The sequence below is a fragment of the Diadema antillarum genome, unplaced genomic scaffold, assembly GCF_040938485.1.
Source record: "Diadema antillarum isolate AM-2024a unplaced genomic scaffold, OU_Dant_1.0 seq00000173_RagTag, whole genome shotgun sequence".
NCBI classification, from domain to species: domain Eukaryota; kingdom Metazoa; phylum Echinodermata; class Echinoidea; order Diadematoida; family Diadematidae; genus Diadema; species Diadema antillarum.
Genome location: NW_027271242.1, coordinates 900,593 through 921,512, shown reverse-complemented (window position 1 = coordinate 921,512; position 20,920 = coordinate 900,593). Strand labels below are relative to the sequence as shown.

General features: G+C 38.7%; 1 protein-coding gene across 1 annotated transcript in view; it reads right to left on the bottom strand.

Annotated features, from left to right (window-relative positions):
• The window catches only part of LOC139728334 (heparan-alpha-glucosaminide N-acetyltransferase-like), a 79,902-nt gene extending 59,354 nt beyond the window's left edge, over window positions 1-20,548 (bottom strand). The window contains exons 1-8 of the mRNA XM_071639279.1: window positions 20,365-20,548; window positions 16,206-16,393; window positions 15,001-15,128; window positions 13,882-14,000; window positions 12,077-12,146; window positions 8,056-8,113; window positions 6,355-6,461; window positions 997-1,076 (exon numbers count right to left, since the gene is read on the bottom strand). Of these exons, the coding sequence (XP_071495380.1) occupies window positions 997-1,076; window positions 6,355-6,461; window positions 8,056-8,113; window positions 12,077-12,146; window positions 13,882-14,000; window positions 15,001-15,128; window positions 16,206-16,393; window positions 20,365-20,518 (904 nt within the window). The 5' untranslated portion in view covers window positions 20,519-20,548. The remainder of the gene's footprint in view (window positions 1-996; window positions 1,077-6,354; window positions 6,462-8,055; window positions 8,114-12,076; window positions 12,147-13,881; window positions 14,001-15,000; window positions 15,129-16,205; window positions 16,394-20,364) is intronic.
• Between the last annotated feature and the right edge of the window lie 372 nt (window positions 20,549-20,920).

Sequence of the window (20,920 nt, the reverse complement as noted above, 5' to 3'; positions counted from 1 at the left end):
GAAGAAATTGTTTCGGAGACAGGATAAGTTTGAGATCATGGTTCGTTACCAATTGCTTTTGCAGCACTTCGACAGAGAACAAATAAAAAAACAATGGGCATTCCATGACGATATCCAGGTAGGTGAATATTTTCCAGTATCATTTTCAGCATATGCAGAGATGACTGATGTGAAAGTCGATCGCAATGATCAAGCAGTACCGGTATGTCTAGCTTGTATGTGTGCGCTGCATGCTATATGCAAGGCCTAGGGCAATGCGGGGGCTATAGCTACAGTATGTAACACAGGCCTGGCTGGCTCGGGTACAGCCACCTATCCGTAGCCGGCGCGGCGCTAGGTAAGGTTCATGTACGCGCACGCTGGCGCAGTGCAAAATATGCCCTGCACCCGAAGTGCCCGAGTCCCCGGAAGTGCACTAAATCTTGACGAAAAAGCCACATCCGGGTACTTTTTACTTCATTGGCGAGCGAGAATTTAAACCAGTATTTCATCTTTCGCAAGGCAGGAAAATTATAAAATTTTCCATTAAGACAAAGTAAAAGGATGTTTGAAAATACTAAGGTGTTTATACTGGCATGGATGGATTTTCTTCAATATTCACACATATGACTCAATATATATATAATACAAAATAACTACTTGGACAAATGTGTGTAAAATTCAGATGTGCTTTGAGCCCCACCATGTAACGAAGTCCTTGTTTAAAATTATCATTACTATCATTATCATCATTATCATCATCACCATGATTACTATCGACTACTTATGGGTTAATCTATGCAACTGTACAAATACATAATTTCTTAATTAATTCATTTATTACAGCTTCATGTTTTCACACAATTTCTAATTTTAACAGCTGGATAGCTGGATTGATTCATAAAAGAAAAATATTCCCCCATGGAAAGAACATGCAACATTTATCTGTATGGTATGCAGCAAGGCAGGGGAGGGGAAAGGGTAAAGACAAGATCGTAGACCAAACAGTTTACGAACCATTCCATGTGGAGTGACCAAATATGGCGTGATACCGGCCAGACCCCGAGTTAACAAAGATCATTACTGTGATAGTCAACCTATGGCAACAAGATGGAAAAAAATTAAGAGGTAGGGGGCAAAGGGAAAACAATACATTGGCGAGAGAAAAATGGACAATGTGTTCACACTAGAAAAAGAAATATGAAAGACATGGTGGTTATTTCCAGCACTTCCCCTAGACGAACATAACTGTAAGTGAAACGCGTAGTAATTATTAGTATGCACACTGGTAAACCATCTTCCGAGTTGGCAAGCAAAGTGAAGCTAACACTGGGATATCTTCACAATCAGCTCCTGTAGTAATTTAGTCATCCAAAAAATATTATTAATCGTTCTCAAAGAAACATACAGTGAAGATTTAGTTGTACAATCAATGTGATGACAAATATTAAAAGAAACATCAAACAAATATTACATTTGTTACATACAATTTTAGTGTACTAGGTTCAAACGTTCTGTCAGTGCACGTTAGACTAAACTGCTATGGACACAGGTTAATTGAACAGGAAAATCACTTCCCCAAGGTGACAAAATCTTCATCTCACTTAGCATATAGTGAAAAACCTCCTTACTCAATTCTGAATATATAAAATACCAACTTGAGATTTGAAGCATGATCATTAATGTAATTAAAAAAAAACAACACCTAAAATGTTACTTCATTATCTAATGCCCACAATATCATTTTGCTAAAATGTTGTGAAAATCAACAAGTTTTACCACTCTCCTAAAAATTCATGATTTTTGAGATACTAGGCCATGTCACCCCAGGGACCAGAAGTCATTATCAAGTACTATGGAATACTATTATTCAAAACTAGACATTGCTACAAGCCCCAGTCATTTCAAAGTGTGAGAGGCTTGCATCATATGTCTTTATACGTGATCATGATATATTGTAAAAGTGGATATTTTCGCAAGACTAATTGTTTTTGCCTTCGGCCGGGCAAGAAGAGCTTTGCGTGTTTTTAATTCCGCGGAATTAAGACAACAACTAATGGAACATATGGCTTTCAAAAATATTCATGTGCTTTTATTTTTGCACCAGTTTCTGGTTGCGTGAAATGTGTGAAAATTTCTACTTTTTCGGCAGACAGGTCTAGTCACTATTTGGTGTAATGAACAGGTGCAAGTAACATGCAATTCACACTTTGTATCCTGAAAGCAGGGAGGTGGGAGAGACGAGTGGAAACTCAAAGAACTTTTCTGATCCGATGCCTTCAAACACAACAGAACACTGCCTGATTATTTTTCCCCACATTTAGTATAAACATAACCACCGCTCTGCTGCAAATCCATTGTGCATCTCATCCTGAAATGTCCGTGCTCTTGCCACCATGAAAAGCCCTCTCGCTGTATTAAAGGGAGTCAATTGTTAAATATTATGGTTCTTTGACAGAATCAATCTTCATTCGAAATTCATTCAAAGGTCATTCAAAAACCATGACTAACACCAGGTCTGTCACAATAGAATTGCCCATCAGTACATGTGTGCACCTAGGCATGTATAGGAGGATATCTGCCGAGAGCAATTATACGCCATAGAGATGCACATATACTGTAATTCTTGGGAGCCAGTCGAGTCAACTTCACATCAGGTTAGGGCAGAAGGAAGATGACAGCAAACTATTAATTGTTCCCAGCAAGTTTTGCACAGACACAAATCCCTGTGTCCTACTGAGTGTGGACAAGCAAACAAATGGTACACATACATGACATTGATGACTGTCAGCCTTTAACCCTAAAAGGGCCAGGGGGATTAGGGAATCCACCCCCTCCAAGATTTAGCATGGCCAAAAAAATCCCTGCCTAATTAGGGTTAATGGCAAGAGAGGCATGCAGAAGGTTGTTCAGAAAGACAGAGACAAGCCACCTCTGTCAAGCAAGCCCCAGCAAGAGGCTTTCATACTAGGCTACAGGTCTTTGCTCAGGACTGTCTACAACAGGCAAGAATGTCTTTGAAAAGAAAAGAGCTTGCTGCACTACAACACAAGAGATAGCTACCAATAGTCATGTCCACATAATTAAAAAAAATTTGATTTTAAGGACTTTTTCTTTTCCAGAAAAGACAGCAAGAAATAAATGGACTGATTTGCGTCTTTCCATGGAATATGACAGATATTATTAAGAGAAGTTGATTTATCATCCCTGTGAAATACATTTAGGATGGTATGATTCGGATAGTAATGACAACTGGATTTAGGGTAGCATTACTATCATGATACAGCATATTATCAGGTTTTAACTCTTTTTTTTTTGCTTAACATCTGAATTATTTCAATGTTACAATTCAATTAAATTCAATTCAATTTAATTCAATGTTTTATTTAATTTTTTTCAACAAAAATATAAACATCACTTTTTTGGTAACAGAAAATAAGGTGCGTAAACTATGTAACATGAAAAGAATGTACAATGATTGTACCACCTTACAATAATTATACAGTATCATAGAACTCAAGTGATTGGAAGTAACTAAACAGTGTGCAAAATTCGTAAAATGGAGGGACCCACTAAAAAGACGAAACTTGTAGAATGTGGGCCCCTCAGAGAAAAAAAAAACATCAGTTGAGAACAAAGTAAAAGTCTGGAAGCCCACCAGACAGAGAGATCAACAAAGACAGACAGATATACATACAAATAAACATGAAACTAGACTGGAGTGGGAGTAACAGTACAACGGAGAGTTGACTATGAAACGAGACAAAATGAAGCAAAGCTAACATAATAGAAAAGAACAGAACAGACAAAAACGTTCTACAGAGACAGCGATCTCGAAAGAAGTATGTCGAGAGGGTGGGAAATGATTGCAATATGATTGCAGAAACAGGTATAATTTGGCCTTTGGCCACCACAATGTCTATGAAGAATGAAATAAACCATTTTTCAGTGTGTATCCAACAGTCAAAGTATCCCTCACAAGCTTTTCCAAGAAAACTAAAAAAAAAATCTGAGGCAGTAGTGTTGGTAGCGAGCATTGGACTTCAGAAAGCTAGCTTTTTGGGAAGAATTATGCGCCATGCCATATGATTTTTTTAAAAAAAATTTCCGAGCCTGTGTTCACAAGGAAGGTGAGATTGTCATATCTAATTAATCATTTTCTGCCTATCGGTCTCAGCATGTAATTATCCCAAGGGCGCAGACGGGACGGGGGATCACAAACTCAAGTTTCCACTCCTTCTCTTTCTCACTTCCCTGCTTTGAAACAGAAGAACATGCATCAATGAAGACGTGAATCTTGCCCCTACAAAACAGAACATGTCCACAATGTCTGTACAGCAGCTCCTGAGGGATGTTAAGCTACTATCCATGATGATGGTGTACATGATAAGCAAAAACTTTGAAGGCAAAACACATATAATGGTTAGAAAGTATGAAAATCATGTTGCACATACTATATAAAATTTTACCGCCGAAATATTGATAATCTAAAAGCTTGACATAAGGACACATGGACGGACAGACAAACAATGTAGAAAAATAAAGAAACAAGAAGAAAATTGGGTGAACAAAGTGTAAAAGTGCAAAAGAAATGATTATTTCCATGTTAGCACACAGTAGAGTACTGACTGCGATGTTCCAGGGACTGTACAAACCATTCCATATTGCATGACGGAAAAACCAAAAACGACCGCCTCCCTGATTCACAAAAATCATGACAGCCAAGCTCAGCCTAGAATGAAAAAAGAATGACAAAACACATGCAAAAGAAGAGAAATGACGTCTTCAGTGATTAACATCATAAATCCTTAAAAGCTGTGAATTAGCAACATACACACTTATACACAAAGACAAATGGAATATATAAACACATATTCACACACATAATTATTCAATTTTTTTTTTTTTTTTTGGGGGGGGGGGCTGTGTTGTCAAATACAACTCACTTTCTTAAAAATAAACAGTAATTGTTGTTCAATCATTGCGACTTCAGAACATTTTGATGCATCATCTGATTATCTCTCATCTTTTGATGCATCAATGACTAAAAAAAAAAACAATAAAATTTTGCTTGCGTGCCAATAGACCCAAGAAAATTACATGACCATCCTCTTGACAGGTAATATAAAAAAGTGTTAAAAGGCTTTGAGAATAGCACAATTAAAAAAGGAAGAGCCAAAGAATTAAGGACGTAAACAGCTGAGAAGCACAGTTAACGACAAATATACTAGAGCTTGGAAGGATGAACAAAAATGCTTGAAGACTTAGGAGTAAATGTATGTATGAGTGTGCGCACACACACACACACACACACTAATGCTCTGAAAATAAATGCATAGCCAAAGAAGCTCTAAGGATTTAAGGATTTGTAAAGGCTCTGAGAATTGCAGGGTCTGCAATAAAAAAGGGTTAACAAAACAGACCTGAAAATAAAAGAGTGAACAACAACAACAACAACAAACAGGCTTTGAGATTAGAAGGATAAGCAAACAAAAGTTCAGCCTAATCTGAAGATACTAGTACTGTCAGTGATTTGGATCTGCAGGGCATTACATTGGAATTGTGCCTCTGAACCAAAATAATGGACAGGTGTACACATCAAACAATTTGTGATAAATTTAAGATCAATTTTCCATTCATTGATGATATAGGCTATTGTTGTTTTGCTCCGACAAAAATGTGAATATTTGAAATCTCCCAAACATGTGCTTTATCCTTTTCAGGCCCAGCTGAGCAACTACTACCAATGGCAGGAACAGTTTGTTACCTTCTTACAGCACAAACAGACTGTACAACTTGGCTGGATTGGGACAAATTACAATGTTCGATATTTTCCACTATCTCTCCTATGTATTTGACCAGTTGAGTATCAACCTGTACGTTACCAATGGCTCCTGTAAAAGTTTGTTGAAATTTTGATAAGGTACACTACAGAGGATGTGAAACTTTCAAATTTAGCCCATAGACCCAAATCCCAAATTGTTAAACCCCTAAAGGTGTCTAATCGGAACAACAGACAATGCACAATGGATGACAGAAAAATGCAATCTCATTTTAGATATTTAGCAAGTCTGGTGTTGAGCTAAAATTTAATGTTTTTCCACAGCCTGGTCAGCATGATTCCTCAAATAATGATTGAATTATTATCAACTTGTGATCGACGATGCAACTGTGATCAATACATTTTAGAGTGGTTGATTTCCAGACAGTCTGGTGAGCACCATGACATTCCATAATGACTATTTGTCGAGCAGAGCCTAATTTCTGCACCGACAATACTCTCTAATTCAACTCCAGAGGGCTCTCTATATGACTGGTCGTGACCTTTGACCTCTGGACACCTCTATCTCACCTCTCTTTATTTCTGTCTCTTACCCTCTAAATGCATCAAGTGATTTTAGTCTCTGGGGTTTGTCGCTGCTGGGGCGCTGGATACTGTTGGAGTCGTGGGTGGAGACTGGATTTGATGGGGTTCCCAGATCCTACAGAATGCAACAAAAACAAAAGGAGTAAACTTAGATGACGCCTTCGGCGACAATTTGTGGAGGAGGCATGAGGCATCTTCAATATAGAGCAAAGTGTGAAATGGCGGAACAGAAGGAACTTGCATAATTATCAAGCAATGGATTGGAATATAATACGTATACATACAAAGGAACATAAACATTGTCCCTTGATAGGCAAACAGTACAAATCTCTCAAGGATGTTAGAAGTAAATGTCATTGGGCCGAATGCATAAAACAAGCAATTGCTTAAATCCATATGCATAACCTTTTGCTTATGCTAATACCTTTTGCTTGTCCCGCACAAGCAATAGCTTGCGTTTTCAACAAAAGGGACGTCACGCCTGTGCGAACACAAGAACAAAGGCGAGTGTGGCAGCATGCATTTGAAAGGGCATGTCTGTGAGGAAACATTTCCTGACATAGCAGAAGAGCTATGAAATGCATCCACAGACACATACGCACACATCTATACACACACACGTATTACTGGCTGATTCCCATCACTGCAGCTTACAGTAGCCCGGATCTGCCAGATCGCACGCGGAGAGAGGTCTCCTTGCTCTCCACCGAAGTCAAACAGCCTACCTGTTTTTCATCACATTTTGCGTGCTAACCACTGGAAATTCCTGTTGTTGAAATGAAAAAGTTTCTTACACTACTTATGAGTAATTTCTTGTAGATTTATACCACTCCTTCACAAGTGTGGTCTTTCTTTCATGTATATGAAAAGGATACTTAAAAGGGCACGTTCCGGTTAAGCAAAAGCTCAAGCTCATTTTACAGAGCTTGGAAAATCGTAAGCAATTGCTAGCAAGAATTAGCAAAAGGTATGTTTTATGCATACGTTTTTAAGCAAATGCTTGGTCTCTAAGTAATTGCTTGCGGGCAGTAAGCAATTGCTTGTGCTTGCTAGCAAAAGCTTCTGCTCGCAAGCAATTGCTTGTGTTTATGCATACGGATTCGAGTAAAAGGCTAGCACAAGCAATTGCTAGCGTTTATGCATTCGGCCCAATCTTCACGCCATCATTAATCTGCACTGTGTACTGTGGTTGTTCATCAACTGTCACAATAATCATGTTCACTATTATAAAATCTAAGCTGTAATTGCTACAATGACCATAGCCAAAACCATAAGTTACGACAGTATTTCGCATTTATCATAATTTCCACACCTGCCATTACCATTTATATTATCATGATAACATAATTATCACATATCACCCCAGCCCTTGATAACAATTATGATGGTTAATTCTGTTTGTTGATAATAATATCTAAATATTGCGGGAGTGGCACTTTGACACAGGAAAATGAATAGCCAGTTGGTTTGAGTGCATCAATACTGTCATGGTAAACCATTCACAGATTTATGACAGAGGCAAAGCTCTGAAATGCTTTTAATGACAAGCAATTTGTTTTTATTTTGTTTGTGAACAGCCAGTTGGTCAATACCGTCAAAACGAACCAGTTACTATTAATACAAATGGAGTGAGAAACACACCATCGCTGACTAACATGTTTGAAATTTTTTTTTTTTTGTTTCCTCTTTTTTTTTTCTCTAACACTTACACTTGAGACAGCTCTCTCCATACCAAGGTACACCATGAAGGTTAGCACCGATCCAGAACTGTGCGGTAAAAAACAACAACAATCATTACTTATGACAGGACGGACAGCACATTTACTTCAAACTTGATTTGTAATGTCATTTATGATGTGACAACATTCCCATTGTGGATCTAAAGTAATAAAGATTAATAGTGATGATAATAAAATCATTAGTAACGATAATGATATGATAATGATGATAAAGGATGACAATAACAATTAGATGTCTTACTACCAGGCATTCTTGGCATGCTTTACAGTTTACATACTACTTACTACATTTGTACATAACTGCATTTGCACGCACACGCACACACACACCCACATACACACACACACACACACAAAGAAAATTATATATACAAATAAAATACATCAAATCATAACCATCATTAAAAAAAAATCATCATCATCATCATCATCATTATTGCTTCTTCAGTGTGCTACATTCCATTCACTACATGCCTGTGACTAAAGTGGACAGCCTTGAATTTCATTTATCAATCCAATCCATTAGACAGGTCTCTGAAGAGAGAAATTAAACGTGCACATGGAGGAGACGTGATAATATATAAGATCATTCCAAAGACTTGAGCCCACATATATGAACATCCTTAATACTAACAAATTCTTGACTCCCACTTGTCAATTTGGGAGAGAAATAGGAACTTCAATCTTGCAAAATGTATTGCTACATGTAAATTATGACTCAGCTACATATTTACTCATTACACGGTATATAAAAATTCCTGTTTGCAGTGAATTGGTGATTGAGCATGTGTTTGTGACTGACCGAGTGTGTGTCAATGCAATAGTGCTGTCATTGAGGGTGATTACGGCAAGCCACAGTAACGCTAGTACAGTTGAACCTCTCGTATCCGGACAAGTCGGGACCGGGGCTCATCCGGATAAGGGATTTGGCCGGATACGAGAGACTCAATGCTTTATACATGTACATATACATACACATGTACTGATGTAGCCCATTGTAGTACCACATGTAGTAATGTGTATACTGCAACCTTTTCATTGTTACACTCAGTAACAGACCCCAAAATAGAGGTTCGTGTTTGCAAGAATGAAATCATTTTCTTTTATAAATTCTTGGGATGATTACCTAAATAATTATTAAGAAATGTATCAAGTAGATCTTGAAAATATACAGTACGAGTCGACGAAACTACGCTTCAAAATTCGATCATCACGGCTCAGCAAAGTCGACTGTAGGTCGCCATTGTTAGATGGTCTCCCTCTCTCTCTCTTTGTGTGTGTACTGTGTGTGAACAATTTTTGAGTGTTTAATATCATTCGTTGTTCAGCCAATGACTCGAAACAATGCATGTCTATCTAGTCATATCGACAGCTGTGTATGGACCTATATGTGGCAATGCGATGTGAGAGGACTCGAGCGCATAATCTGTCCATGTTCTTGCGATGATTTGGGGATGTTTGGGGATGTTAAAATGTCTGAAGGTAAGCAATTTGGAAGGAAATTTGATGTAATATATGTTAATCATGTTGGATTATCTTGGAAGTAATGTGTAATTCATATGGGTTTGTGTAGGAGTTCTCAAGGAGTTGGGAATCCCCCTTTCCTCCCGTAATTAAAAAAAAAAAAAAAAAAATCACGGCGAGATTGCGTCCGTATAATAGAGAGATCCGGATAAATGGAGGCCGGATAAGAGAGGTTCAACTGTATTGGTCATTAGTACACGGTCAATGGCAAAAACTTAAGCTCGCTGGGTATGCTAGGCAAAATAAAAGACTGGTCACGTGATTGCTCTCAGCCAATCATTTGATTTGGATCCATATAACCATTTTATAATGATTTTATAACAACATCATGTGATTGTTTCATGATCTTTGAACTTTTCCTATTTCTTTAATATTTTATCTTTGTGCTTTCATCTATAAGTGAGCCTCGAGCATTTCATTAATGGAAGTAGTGCAATATATAGTAAATTGTAATTATTGTTGTTATTAACTCTTTATGTGGCATATTTTCATGCCAGACTCAGACGACGGTGTGCCAAGTTCGCATATTCTGCTTTAATGCACAAGCTGCCCACACTGATAGATAAATCACCAAGTACAACAAACAAAGAAAGCGCTTCCCGCGATCCTATTCCTGTGACATGTACTTCGCATTTTATGTGGTGATTAACAATTATTAAGCAGTGTTTCCTACTAGCTTTGCGAGTAAATTCAAGTTTCTGTCACTGTTGAATGTGCAAAAGTATGCCTCTACAACAACATAGCTACTGTTCATTTGAATGAAAAAACAATCATAGATTTTTCACACAACTTATATCAAAGCAAAAGCTTGGCATTTTCTCTAAAACTTTGCTCATTACATGTCCAGGGTAACGAAGATCTATATAAAAGTTACATAGATTTGAAGAATAGATTGTTTTCCCAAAACATGACTATGTTGCTGTCTCAGAATAGTGTGGCACACAGGGGGTTTACACCACAGCACACAAAGAGATAAAAAGACACAACAGCTCCACACCACACTTTCTTAGATTGGATGGATTAAGCATAGTACTCAGTCGATGTTAACATCCACTAAAAGCAACTCCATTTTAATACCCTGTGCACACAGGGCGTTAACTCATTGGAGACTAGTCCTGAGTATACTTGGGCAGCTGTCCATGGGAAATGCGTGTCATAGCAAAATCAGCCCGTCCTCAATGAGTTTTAAGTGGGCTGTGGCCACAGTATGGGAGAAAGTGATCCAAAGTGATGGAAACCAATAAAGCGCAAAACCATGGGTTCTGATACCTGCACATTGTCGGCACAATACAAGGCATGAATGGTCCTTGGTCAGTACAATGGGGGACTTATCAGATTAGATTTTTGTTCATCTTCCTAACACTATCCAATCCCCTCCCTCCAAACCAAACTATAACAATAGCACAGTCACACACTTGCATCTATACACATTGTGCATATCCACTCAGCTCCATGCTATTTCTGGACGGTAACAATGAATAAAGAAGGCTCGCGGAGGCTTGGAATGTTTTCCCATTAAGACATCTCATCCTTCCCATACATGTGTGTGTATGAAATCATAAATATAAATATATGCGTAAACCGGCATTTGTATATAATAGCATACACTGTGCATACAAATCCTTCTGATATTTCATACTCGCTTAACAACATACAGGTGTATCCCCTTTGTATATTTTTGGGTGTTACACTGTACTTTTCTTTTTTTTTATGGATAGCTATTTGTCAAATGTCCTTTAAACTATGATGATGCAAATTTTCAGGTTGCATCATAACAGTGACAATTAAAGAGGGTATGATTCATTTATATGAAGGGACTTTCTGTTTCCAGCCGTGAAGAGACTACCACATATCACCCAGGCAGCAAATCCATAATGAAGGCTACTACCATTCATTGCTGTTTCTACTGATGGCAGTCTGTCTCAGCATAGCTCAAAAGAGTTTATCACATTGGTCATTAATTGTCTGGAGCCGAGACTGTGAGGTACTTACTGTAAAACCAGAAATGTCTGCCTGCATTTTAATCTTGCAAATTTCACGTGAGCCAAGATTCGCAAAATCAAAATGCATGCAAAAGTGCTTGTCTACACAATATGCAATGAATGCCAGTGGTAATTCGTGAAAATTTCATGCCACAAAAAAGGCTGTGAGCTCCAATTTGCGATACTTTCATGCTGCCCAAATATCCTGCTTTACAATAATACTTAAAACAGAACACAGGTGGAAAGAAACTAGCTTGACGTATTGCAGCCTCTGCTTTAATGTAACTTTTGTCTTGTATTTATTTGCTGCTGCTTTCTCTGTCTTCTTGTTTGTTGTTTGTTGTTTTTATTTTTTATTTTACTTTGCTTTGTTTTTTATTTTTGTTTTGTTGTTGTTGTTGTTGTTGTTTGTGTGTTTGTTTGTTTGTTTGTTTGTTGTTTTTTTTTTGGGGGGGGGAGTTAAATTACGTCTATGAAATCCTTACCTCCACAAAATCCTGAGAAGGATGTAGAAGATGGCAAGCCCGAAAAGTATTCCCATGGCAACATAGATAGCTGCAAAGGAAGGTCAAAGTTCATATGAAAATGCTTAATCGACATCCTGAATAAAGACATTCATGCAGCCATGGTTTCTCGAGTCTGATGACAAATGTCATCACAACATTGATTGTGTGATACCGTCTCAAAATGCCCATTCAAAATCATAAAACATGAATAATATTTCATGAAATTGCAAATAGAGTTTAAGCCAGCTCCAGTAATTACAATTCCCCACCTTACAAAAAAAAAGATTTGTGCAACATAATGCGAGAATACCATTCTCCTTTCTTTTTCAAAAACCTACCAAAACTTGCCGAACACGCCTGATACTCATGACACCACTGAATGGAATCCGCAAAGCAAAAGCAGACTAAGTCCTATAGACAATGCAAAGGTTCCAAGGTGTAAATGTTTTCCTTGGTGAGCATTATATAGGTATTTAGCTGGGATTATGATATGGCCATACCAATGTAAAGTGAATCTCATGCTTTTCCATGTTATTTTAATAATCTGCTTTAAAAACATCAACAGTAGCAACAATCTTTCAATTTACAGAAGGTAAAATTCCATGTCTCTCAGGTACATGCCTGCCCCGAACACTTTGGCAAAAGTCATTGTAAGCATTCGCTTCACCTTGCTACTGTTTTGAGTTATGCATTCAGCCGCACTGTCATGCCAGGTGGTTTGCTGTTCATTTACATGTACATTCAGCCTTGTCAAATGGGCTTTTCACACTTGAAAATGTAATGGCCCTTACATTCTACAATCTTAAATATAAGCCTTTCCAGCGATGGTTTCAAAGCTGGATACGGGTATAGTAGCGTTCTGTACCACCTTTCATTTCGAATATCACAATTAGCATAATTCGAAGTAATTTACCACCTCTTCTTCAGTACCAATGAGTGCACTTATGATTTGTGTTTTAGCTGCGACACATTGTCTGCTGTTACATTGGTCCATTTCATGATGTCAGCAAAACCTTGTCTGAATTTTCCTGAATTCATTCAAAGTGCTTGCATTACTGCAGACATTGTATGAATTTTCTATTTGCTCTTGTTATGAATGAGCAAAAATCATACATTTTGTCCTTTCTAAGATTCTAGAGCATAAACGCAGCATATAAATTTATGCCAAATGGTAATTTTCTTTGAATGTTCACCTTAAGAGAAGCACACATGGAAGGGTAAGAATTATTTGTGATATTTTTTCGTTTTCGGACAAAATCAGGTTGGACAGATTTTCAATTGACAGAAACATTGCCCTTGTTTGGAATGCTTGTAACATGTGTCATGACTCAACTGACACTTGGCTAATGACGAGAATGGGAAAGAGTCTGTCGGCCATTGGCCTTGACCAATTAGTCATTATCACAGCTCATCTGGGAAAGACCACTGAAGTTGCCTGTTTCCTATATGACTAGGGCAGCCTATGGCAATGGGGCCATTATCTTGCCAATTACTGGCTATATTTCACAGCAATACACCATGTACACTTCATTCAATTGTATTTAATGAAAAGCACTAAACTTCAAGATTAACTAAATGTGAAACATTGTGCAGAGTGGACATTTTCATCAAACAAAATTTGCTTTTGACTGATTTCACATGAAAATACTATTAACATACACATATTTTGGGAGATACAAAGGAAAAACACTCTCATGCGAGAAATAAAAATAGGCTTATATCGCTGATATCAGCCATGTGCGAAAAATCACTCAGTTCCCATTTTCTGAAGTACCGATACTTACGGATATAGACATCTGGCGGGTTGTTGGACAGGATTCTCGTGCAGGCAAAATTGTTGCTGGTTTTATTGTAGTTGACATACAACGAGTAGTTGCCAGACTGTCTGAAGTGGTAGGTCATACTGTGCAGCAAAGACATGATACCAATGTTGTTGCTGTTAACATGCTGTAGTCCCACACTATCCTAAGTGTTTGCAGGTGCTATCGGCAAAACTACACAGCAAGGCATTCCCAGAGTCAGTTGCTGTGGTACTATGCAGTGATTAGTATTCCTATTAAACATCGCCACAAATCCTAAAAGACCATATGAGATTTCACGGTGTAGGTGAAGAAGTGTCTGGATTCTGTTTGCCTCTAATTCCAGATTTTACTCAAATGTGGTCAGTGCAGTCATCACTCACTGTAAAAATGGATATTTTGTGCTTGGCTGGGTTAGATGAAGTTTGCATGTTTTTAATTCTGTGGAATCAGGACTTTAACTGCTGGAATATGAAATAGCGGAATACTCGCATGATTCTATTTTTGCACTAGCTTCTAGTTGCGCAAAATGCATGAAAATTTCCATTACTGTAAAAGTGGACATTTTCGCGCGACTAATTTTTTGCATTCGGCCGAGCAAGAAGAGTTTCTCATGTTTTTAATCCCGCGGTAACAAGATAACTACAGGAACATATGGCTCGAAAAAATATTTGCAGGCTTTTATTTTTGTGCTAGTTTCTAATTGCGCTAAATGCACGAAAATGTCTAACACCGCGAAAATGTCCATTTACAGTATTGTGAAAATTTCCACTTTTACAGCACATGGTCTGATCCATTTTTAAAAAATTTTGTGGAAAGTCAAAAACTATTGAAATTCATCTTTACAGCAGAAGCAGATAGGCCCTACCATACATCACTTGATCATAACCTTTGGCCTCCAGCTTTCATCAGCACAATCCTGTCATTCATTATCATTCTCCTGATCTGAAAATTTCTTGTGAGCACATCACAACATTTCTGGTGAGCGCATCTTGCACAATTGCATAAGCACTAGATGTCCCTTGCACCCTTGGCATACAGAACGAAGTTATGGTAAAATGTGACTATGACGATGCCACACAAACAAAAAGTGTCACAACTCACCTGCAGACGGTGGCATTTGAAGAATCTGTCTCGTCAAAGTTGAACACGATGTCAACTGCCCATGTTGTGTCCGTGATCAGCTCAACAGTCTTGCGGGGAGAAACTGGCCCCAAAAGAATATATTTACACTGGGGAGAGAGGAAAACGTAGGATACATACAAATAAAATGTACCGCACATGTATATTGTGTATACATACAGGATGTATATAACAGAGTTATAGACAAATGATAAGTTCGTTATCAAGTAACACAGCCAGAGAGGGAGTAAGGAGTGGATTGAGAGTGACAAACACATCATTTAACATTAACCCTTTAGCATTAGCAACTAATGATTTCATACATAATGGCCTACGGGGGATGGTTCCCTAGAAGGTACAGCAATATCACTCTCATTTCAACAACTTTCTAAATAATGTAAAATAGCTCACTGCATGTTTATTTTTGTCTATAATAATCTATATTTATTTAAAAGCCTATTAAACTTTCCCAAGATAATGGTCTGTTTCAGAAGTAATTCTGACATACTTTTGTTGACCATTGACCTCTTTTAAATTATGTAATTATATATTCTAATTGCTATATGAAAACAATAAAACTATAAAAGAGCATAAGGGTAGTTTTGGGCATTTAAGGGAGTAATAAGGTGGGCGGTTACACGGGCTGTTATGGGCAGTTCAGTTACTAATGGGTTAACACTGCATTGACTTGTATCAAAATGAAGGTCATAACATTTTATCTGTCATTGAAAAATACATGTTTTCTTTGCTCTAGATTGAAAAAGCAAAACTGCTCACTCTTTGTACTCCTTGACTTTGGCTTTTGATACATTAGAGTAGCAAACATTACATGATGGTGATGATGGTGATGATTGCTATTTTTATTTAACAACTATGACACTTTCTACTACTATTGCTACCACTACTACCACTACCACTACCATCACCATTACCATTACCATCACCATTACCATTACTACTACTACTACTACTTGTACCACTACTGCTACCACTATCTCTACCACTTCCACCACCACTACTACAGTATACTACTACAATCACAACATTTTCTTCTTCTACTTCTACTACTGTCGTCATCATCTGATCATCATTGCCCTCACTGTCATTATTGTGACTACCATGACCCAGGCAATAGATTGCACTCTACTTTTAAAATCACTCATAAGTCAAGACACAGGATCACCCACCTCATAGCACTGTTTGGTCTGTATCCAGAAAAAAATCTGCTGATCAAGGCCACTGACAATGTAGACAAATGCTGTGTCAGAGGCTTGTCCATGGTTTAAATCGAACTTATAGGTGACATCCTTCGTGGAGTGCTCAAGAACTTCATTATCCTTGTATGTTCTCACATCTGCTTCATCTGTTGATTGACCTGTCCATGCAAACAACAACAATAACAACAGAAAACACTCACTCAAGTGTACATTTCCAGTTGATAATCAGTACACATTCAAGCTAATTAATGTAAGATTTACTGGGATTTCTTTTATACATATAAATTCGCTCATCTGCAAGACAACAATGTCACAGAAAATGCAGAGACAAAGTGTAGCTTGATCTTTTTCCCCTCCCTCTCATACCAAATCATGTTGATTTAAAGGTGCATAGTCCCGGTAGTGTGGAGGGCGCTGTTGATGATACTGCCGATCACCGTTAGCATTGATACCAAGATTACCGAAGTTGAGCTGTCATCAAGAGTAAAGTGCGTAGGTGTTGCTAAGTAACGTTGCCTTCGTTGTCTTCTCTGTCGGGTGCGTGCATATGTGCTTCTTATTATGGCATCACAAAAGAAGTTTGCTAAAGCTGTCATCCCCCTCAGCCGAATCATGAGCCGAACTGTGATCGGACCACTGACTACAGTGAATCGGACTTCTTCGGACTCGGGGAAGTGGGCCACAGCGTAAGCGCTAAAGAGGAGTCGATAGCGTACATAGGTCTCTATAGGAAACTTGCGCCATGCGCCCGCGTACGCATTTGACTAAAACACCGGGACCATGCACCTTTAAGTCCATAACATCTTACAAAAGCACTGCAAGGAAACAGCTTATTAAATGCAGTTGTATACCATGCTACATGTATGTGACAGGAATGTTTCACAGATGGGATGGTATATTAACCCGTTGAGGATGAGTCCCAAGTATACTCGGGCAAGGGTCTATGGGAAACGCATGTTGCAGCAAAATCAACCCGTCCTCAACGGGTTAAACTCATGGTAAGACTTAAGCTGTTCTATACAGGAACCTGGTGGTCTGTGTATTAAATGTATCCATAGAGATTTCAGAATTGAGTATATAGAATGGATAACATGCTTGTAAATTGGTAAAACTACGTATGCCTGAAACCCAACAACTTGCAGCACCTTTGATTTACAAGATGTTCTTGCAGTGGAAATAGTGTTGATCTTGAAACTAGACAGAAGCAGTGTCCATAAAATATGCTGCTCAAATTTCCTCAGTAGCTGAAATACAGTATGACTCAAAACTGTTGATATATATTATTTACTCATATAACTTCTTGATAACTATTTATATTTCTATTTTTTTGAGGTTTGTAACCAGAGTGATGAGGTCCTATGAGGTAATTATTAGGGGAGCCTACAGGAAGTTAGGGAAACATAATTTTTAGATTTCACACAATAAAATTCAGAATTCTGATGCTGAACTTTAGTTCTTTATGTAAAATCACAAGGTTAAATATCGCTCATACACATGTATAGTCCCACATGCTGTATTTAATGTCTGTTCATAAAAACTGTCATTTTGACGGGTCACTTATCCACAAATTCAACAACTTACATTCTTTTCCAATATGATATAGTTCTATACTTATCTGTCTCAATTCATTTCAAATAATTCAATTTTTATGGTCAGATGAAAGTCTGAGGGAGGATAGATAAGGGGATAATCAAGGATTTGGTAGCATAGGGGAAACTAACCCCGGGGCACTCCTTGTAGACCCCTACATAGTTGTACTGTGGGAGTGCCCACAGTATAACTGTGCATAAGGAGCACCACGAGTCAACAGAGTTGTGTTTCTGCACGATGAAAAAAAAACACAAATTCAAGCACCTCCAACAACTGTCCGATTTTACCAGCACACGGCTTACTTTTAAACTATACATACGTTCTGTATCTAATTCATCCACGTTGTGCACTTGCACATTTCCAGATCGATCCTATGGTCTTGAAAAGATGTTTTTCTACAAGTTCATCTCTATACTCCCAATTCCTTCCTTCATTTTTCGAAATAACCTTTGCGTGGCACATTGCGCATTGGTGATGTGAATATGTAGAGAAATGTTTTTAGCCCTTGGAGAAGGCCCTTTCCCTGAGTTGTGGCAAGTAAAGGGTTTGAGTAAAATACGCCCAGCAGAGACCAACCTGGCACCATACAATGTTGCCCAGGGAGAGTGCCTTGTCAAAAGGCTACACTGCTACCGGTTAGCGCATGAGCACAGGTTTCAAATCCGTCATATGGAGCAGTTGTTGTTCTCACAGATTTCTCTTGACTGAATCATTTAAAGTTATCAATTGGGACAGAAAGGGACTATTGGAGGAACCAACTGTTCAACGATGCAAGTTGTCAACAATTGGACTACATCTGTTTGTATGGAAATTGAAGCATTTTTTAGTACGGTACCTGGTATTTAAGTTGGAATTTACGGGTGATACTACCCCGTATACGAGACCCCAAATCCTACTATATGCAGCTTGAAAGCTTCGCGTTCGGGCTGGTCACAGTTAGGGGGAAACATGGCTGGTATAATTGAATTGATCTTCATTAGCTGCCACCAGAGTACATTTGAAAACAAAGAATATCGGCAGCGCCCAAAAGGCTAAGTGTCAACAAATATGTGCACCAAAGCGTACACTCGTTCTTGGAAAATATGGGAATGGTCAGCTCCAGTAGAGATTCTTCCATTGTGCTCGTAATTTAAGACATAGAAAACCAGTGATAAAAAGCTGTGAAAAGTTAGCTAAGGAATTCTCGGACATCCCAGCTGGTCAAGCCTCCTTGACCTTACTCCCAGCTGTCTAGCTCCACGGTAGGGCCTACGTGTAGGGTTGGGGGTACCATGTATCGTCACCCTAAGGATCTGTACCTTGTTTATTCTAAAAATATAACACAAATCCGCCTAATTCTTACCTCAAATATGCCATAAATACTGCAGTTTTGAATGTCGTGACCGTCTCGTTGATTATGAATCTCCGTTTTAAAATAGCGCAATTTTAGTGCGTGCGTTCCGTTTTCTTCGCGCAGCTAAAAAGGGAACCTTGCGATCGGCACCCCCTCCCCTCCATAGGTATACACGTGAATTTCACTGCATAGGTAATACACGTGAATTTCACAGGCCATAGGTAATACACGTGAATTTCACAGCCATGCGTCGTTACTGAGCGGATGTGTAATTTTTAGCTTGGTTTGTTTGAGTTTGATTTTCGTTTCTTCGTTTTTATTGTCTTTATAGCTAGTGACACCTAATCCTGCGCGTACCTTTTCGTTCTATACGCAAACAGCCATGATAATACGCACCACGCAGGGTGCCGATGGGAAGGTGCCCTGCCGATAGGTGGTGCCCCAACCATACATCATACATACGTAGGCCCTATCCCAATGCCACGCTGCTATCCACAGAAACTTAAATAGCAGTATTAAAAATCAATATTCCTTTGTATCACTGACACTATCACATCTTGGATTCTTGCCACTGTTGCAATAATGTCGGTACAAAAGTTTCAAGTTGACAAGAAGGTGGTTATTGGTAGGTTGTACAAACTACAATGTCAATCACAGGACACAGCAGTCTTTGTCAAGCCGCCCTTTTGCATTAATCTTCCTCCCGTGTAAAAGTACATAAAATGTAACGTTAGGCCTATTGATCATTTGATCATAAAGGCTTCATCACACAGTCACACTCACTAACACAGATAGCTCTGGGAGGCTGGACACAGACCATGCAGTGCCAACACTAACAGAGCTTGTTTATCTAAACTAAAGCGAGTAGACATAGAGTCTAGAGAGGGACCTGACAAGTTTACGTTATCGCAGACAGACTCTTTTCAACTGTGTTAAACTACATTTTAGATCTGCCGCATAATGCATTGACACATGCCCGAACTGTTACTACATTTTGGTAAGCAACTGCCTTGCGTAAAACTACCAAAATGAACTGTGGTTTGAGTGACCAAAAGACAATGCAGTAAGGTGTGGGGAAACACCCCGGCCGTGCTACGTCTCCGGGTCTGGGGATCTGGGCAGCAAATTCCACCTTACTTCATGAACCACACCATACCACCAGCACCACCAGTGCATCAGTGTTGCATTGCCAGCTAGCGTACTTACCGAGTAAAACACCGCAAAGCAAAATAATGAAAAACGACACAAACATGAAACATTTCGAGGAGGTCATGTTGTCGGACGTCACAGCTGACGACTCTTCTTTTTTGTGTGTTTGCTTGGCTACTTTGCGTTCCAAACTGCGGACTGATTTCCCCATTCGGTCGCAGAGCGACGAGTACAGAACAACCTCTCCAGCTTGAGTAACATGCCTCTGCTGCACTGAGTGTTACGTTATGTTGACTGTATGTACAGCTATATAGCTATAAGCTGGTGTGTGTATTGTACGTATGCACGTGATCCAAATCTGTGTTTTGTTGTTGTTATTGATTTTTTTTTAACTGGCCAAAGTGATACAATTGTCCCTGTTTTAATGATTGTCGCATACTATTTCTTTTCTTTTCTTTTTACTTCTTCCTTCCTTCCCTCCTTCCTTCCTTCCCTAGACCCGATGCAGGTGATGATGTTCTTACGTTATTCCGAAAGTTCGTTAATCCGAAAACATTGCGGGCCTATAGGCACCTAAGGTTCTTTAACTGAAATACACGAATTTCCTATGTGA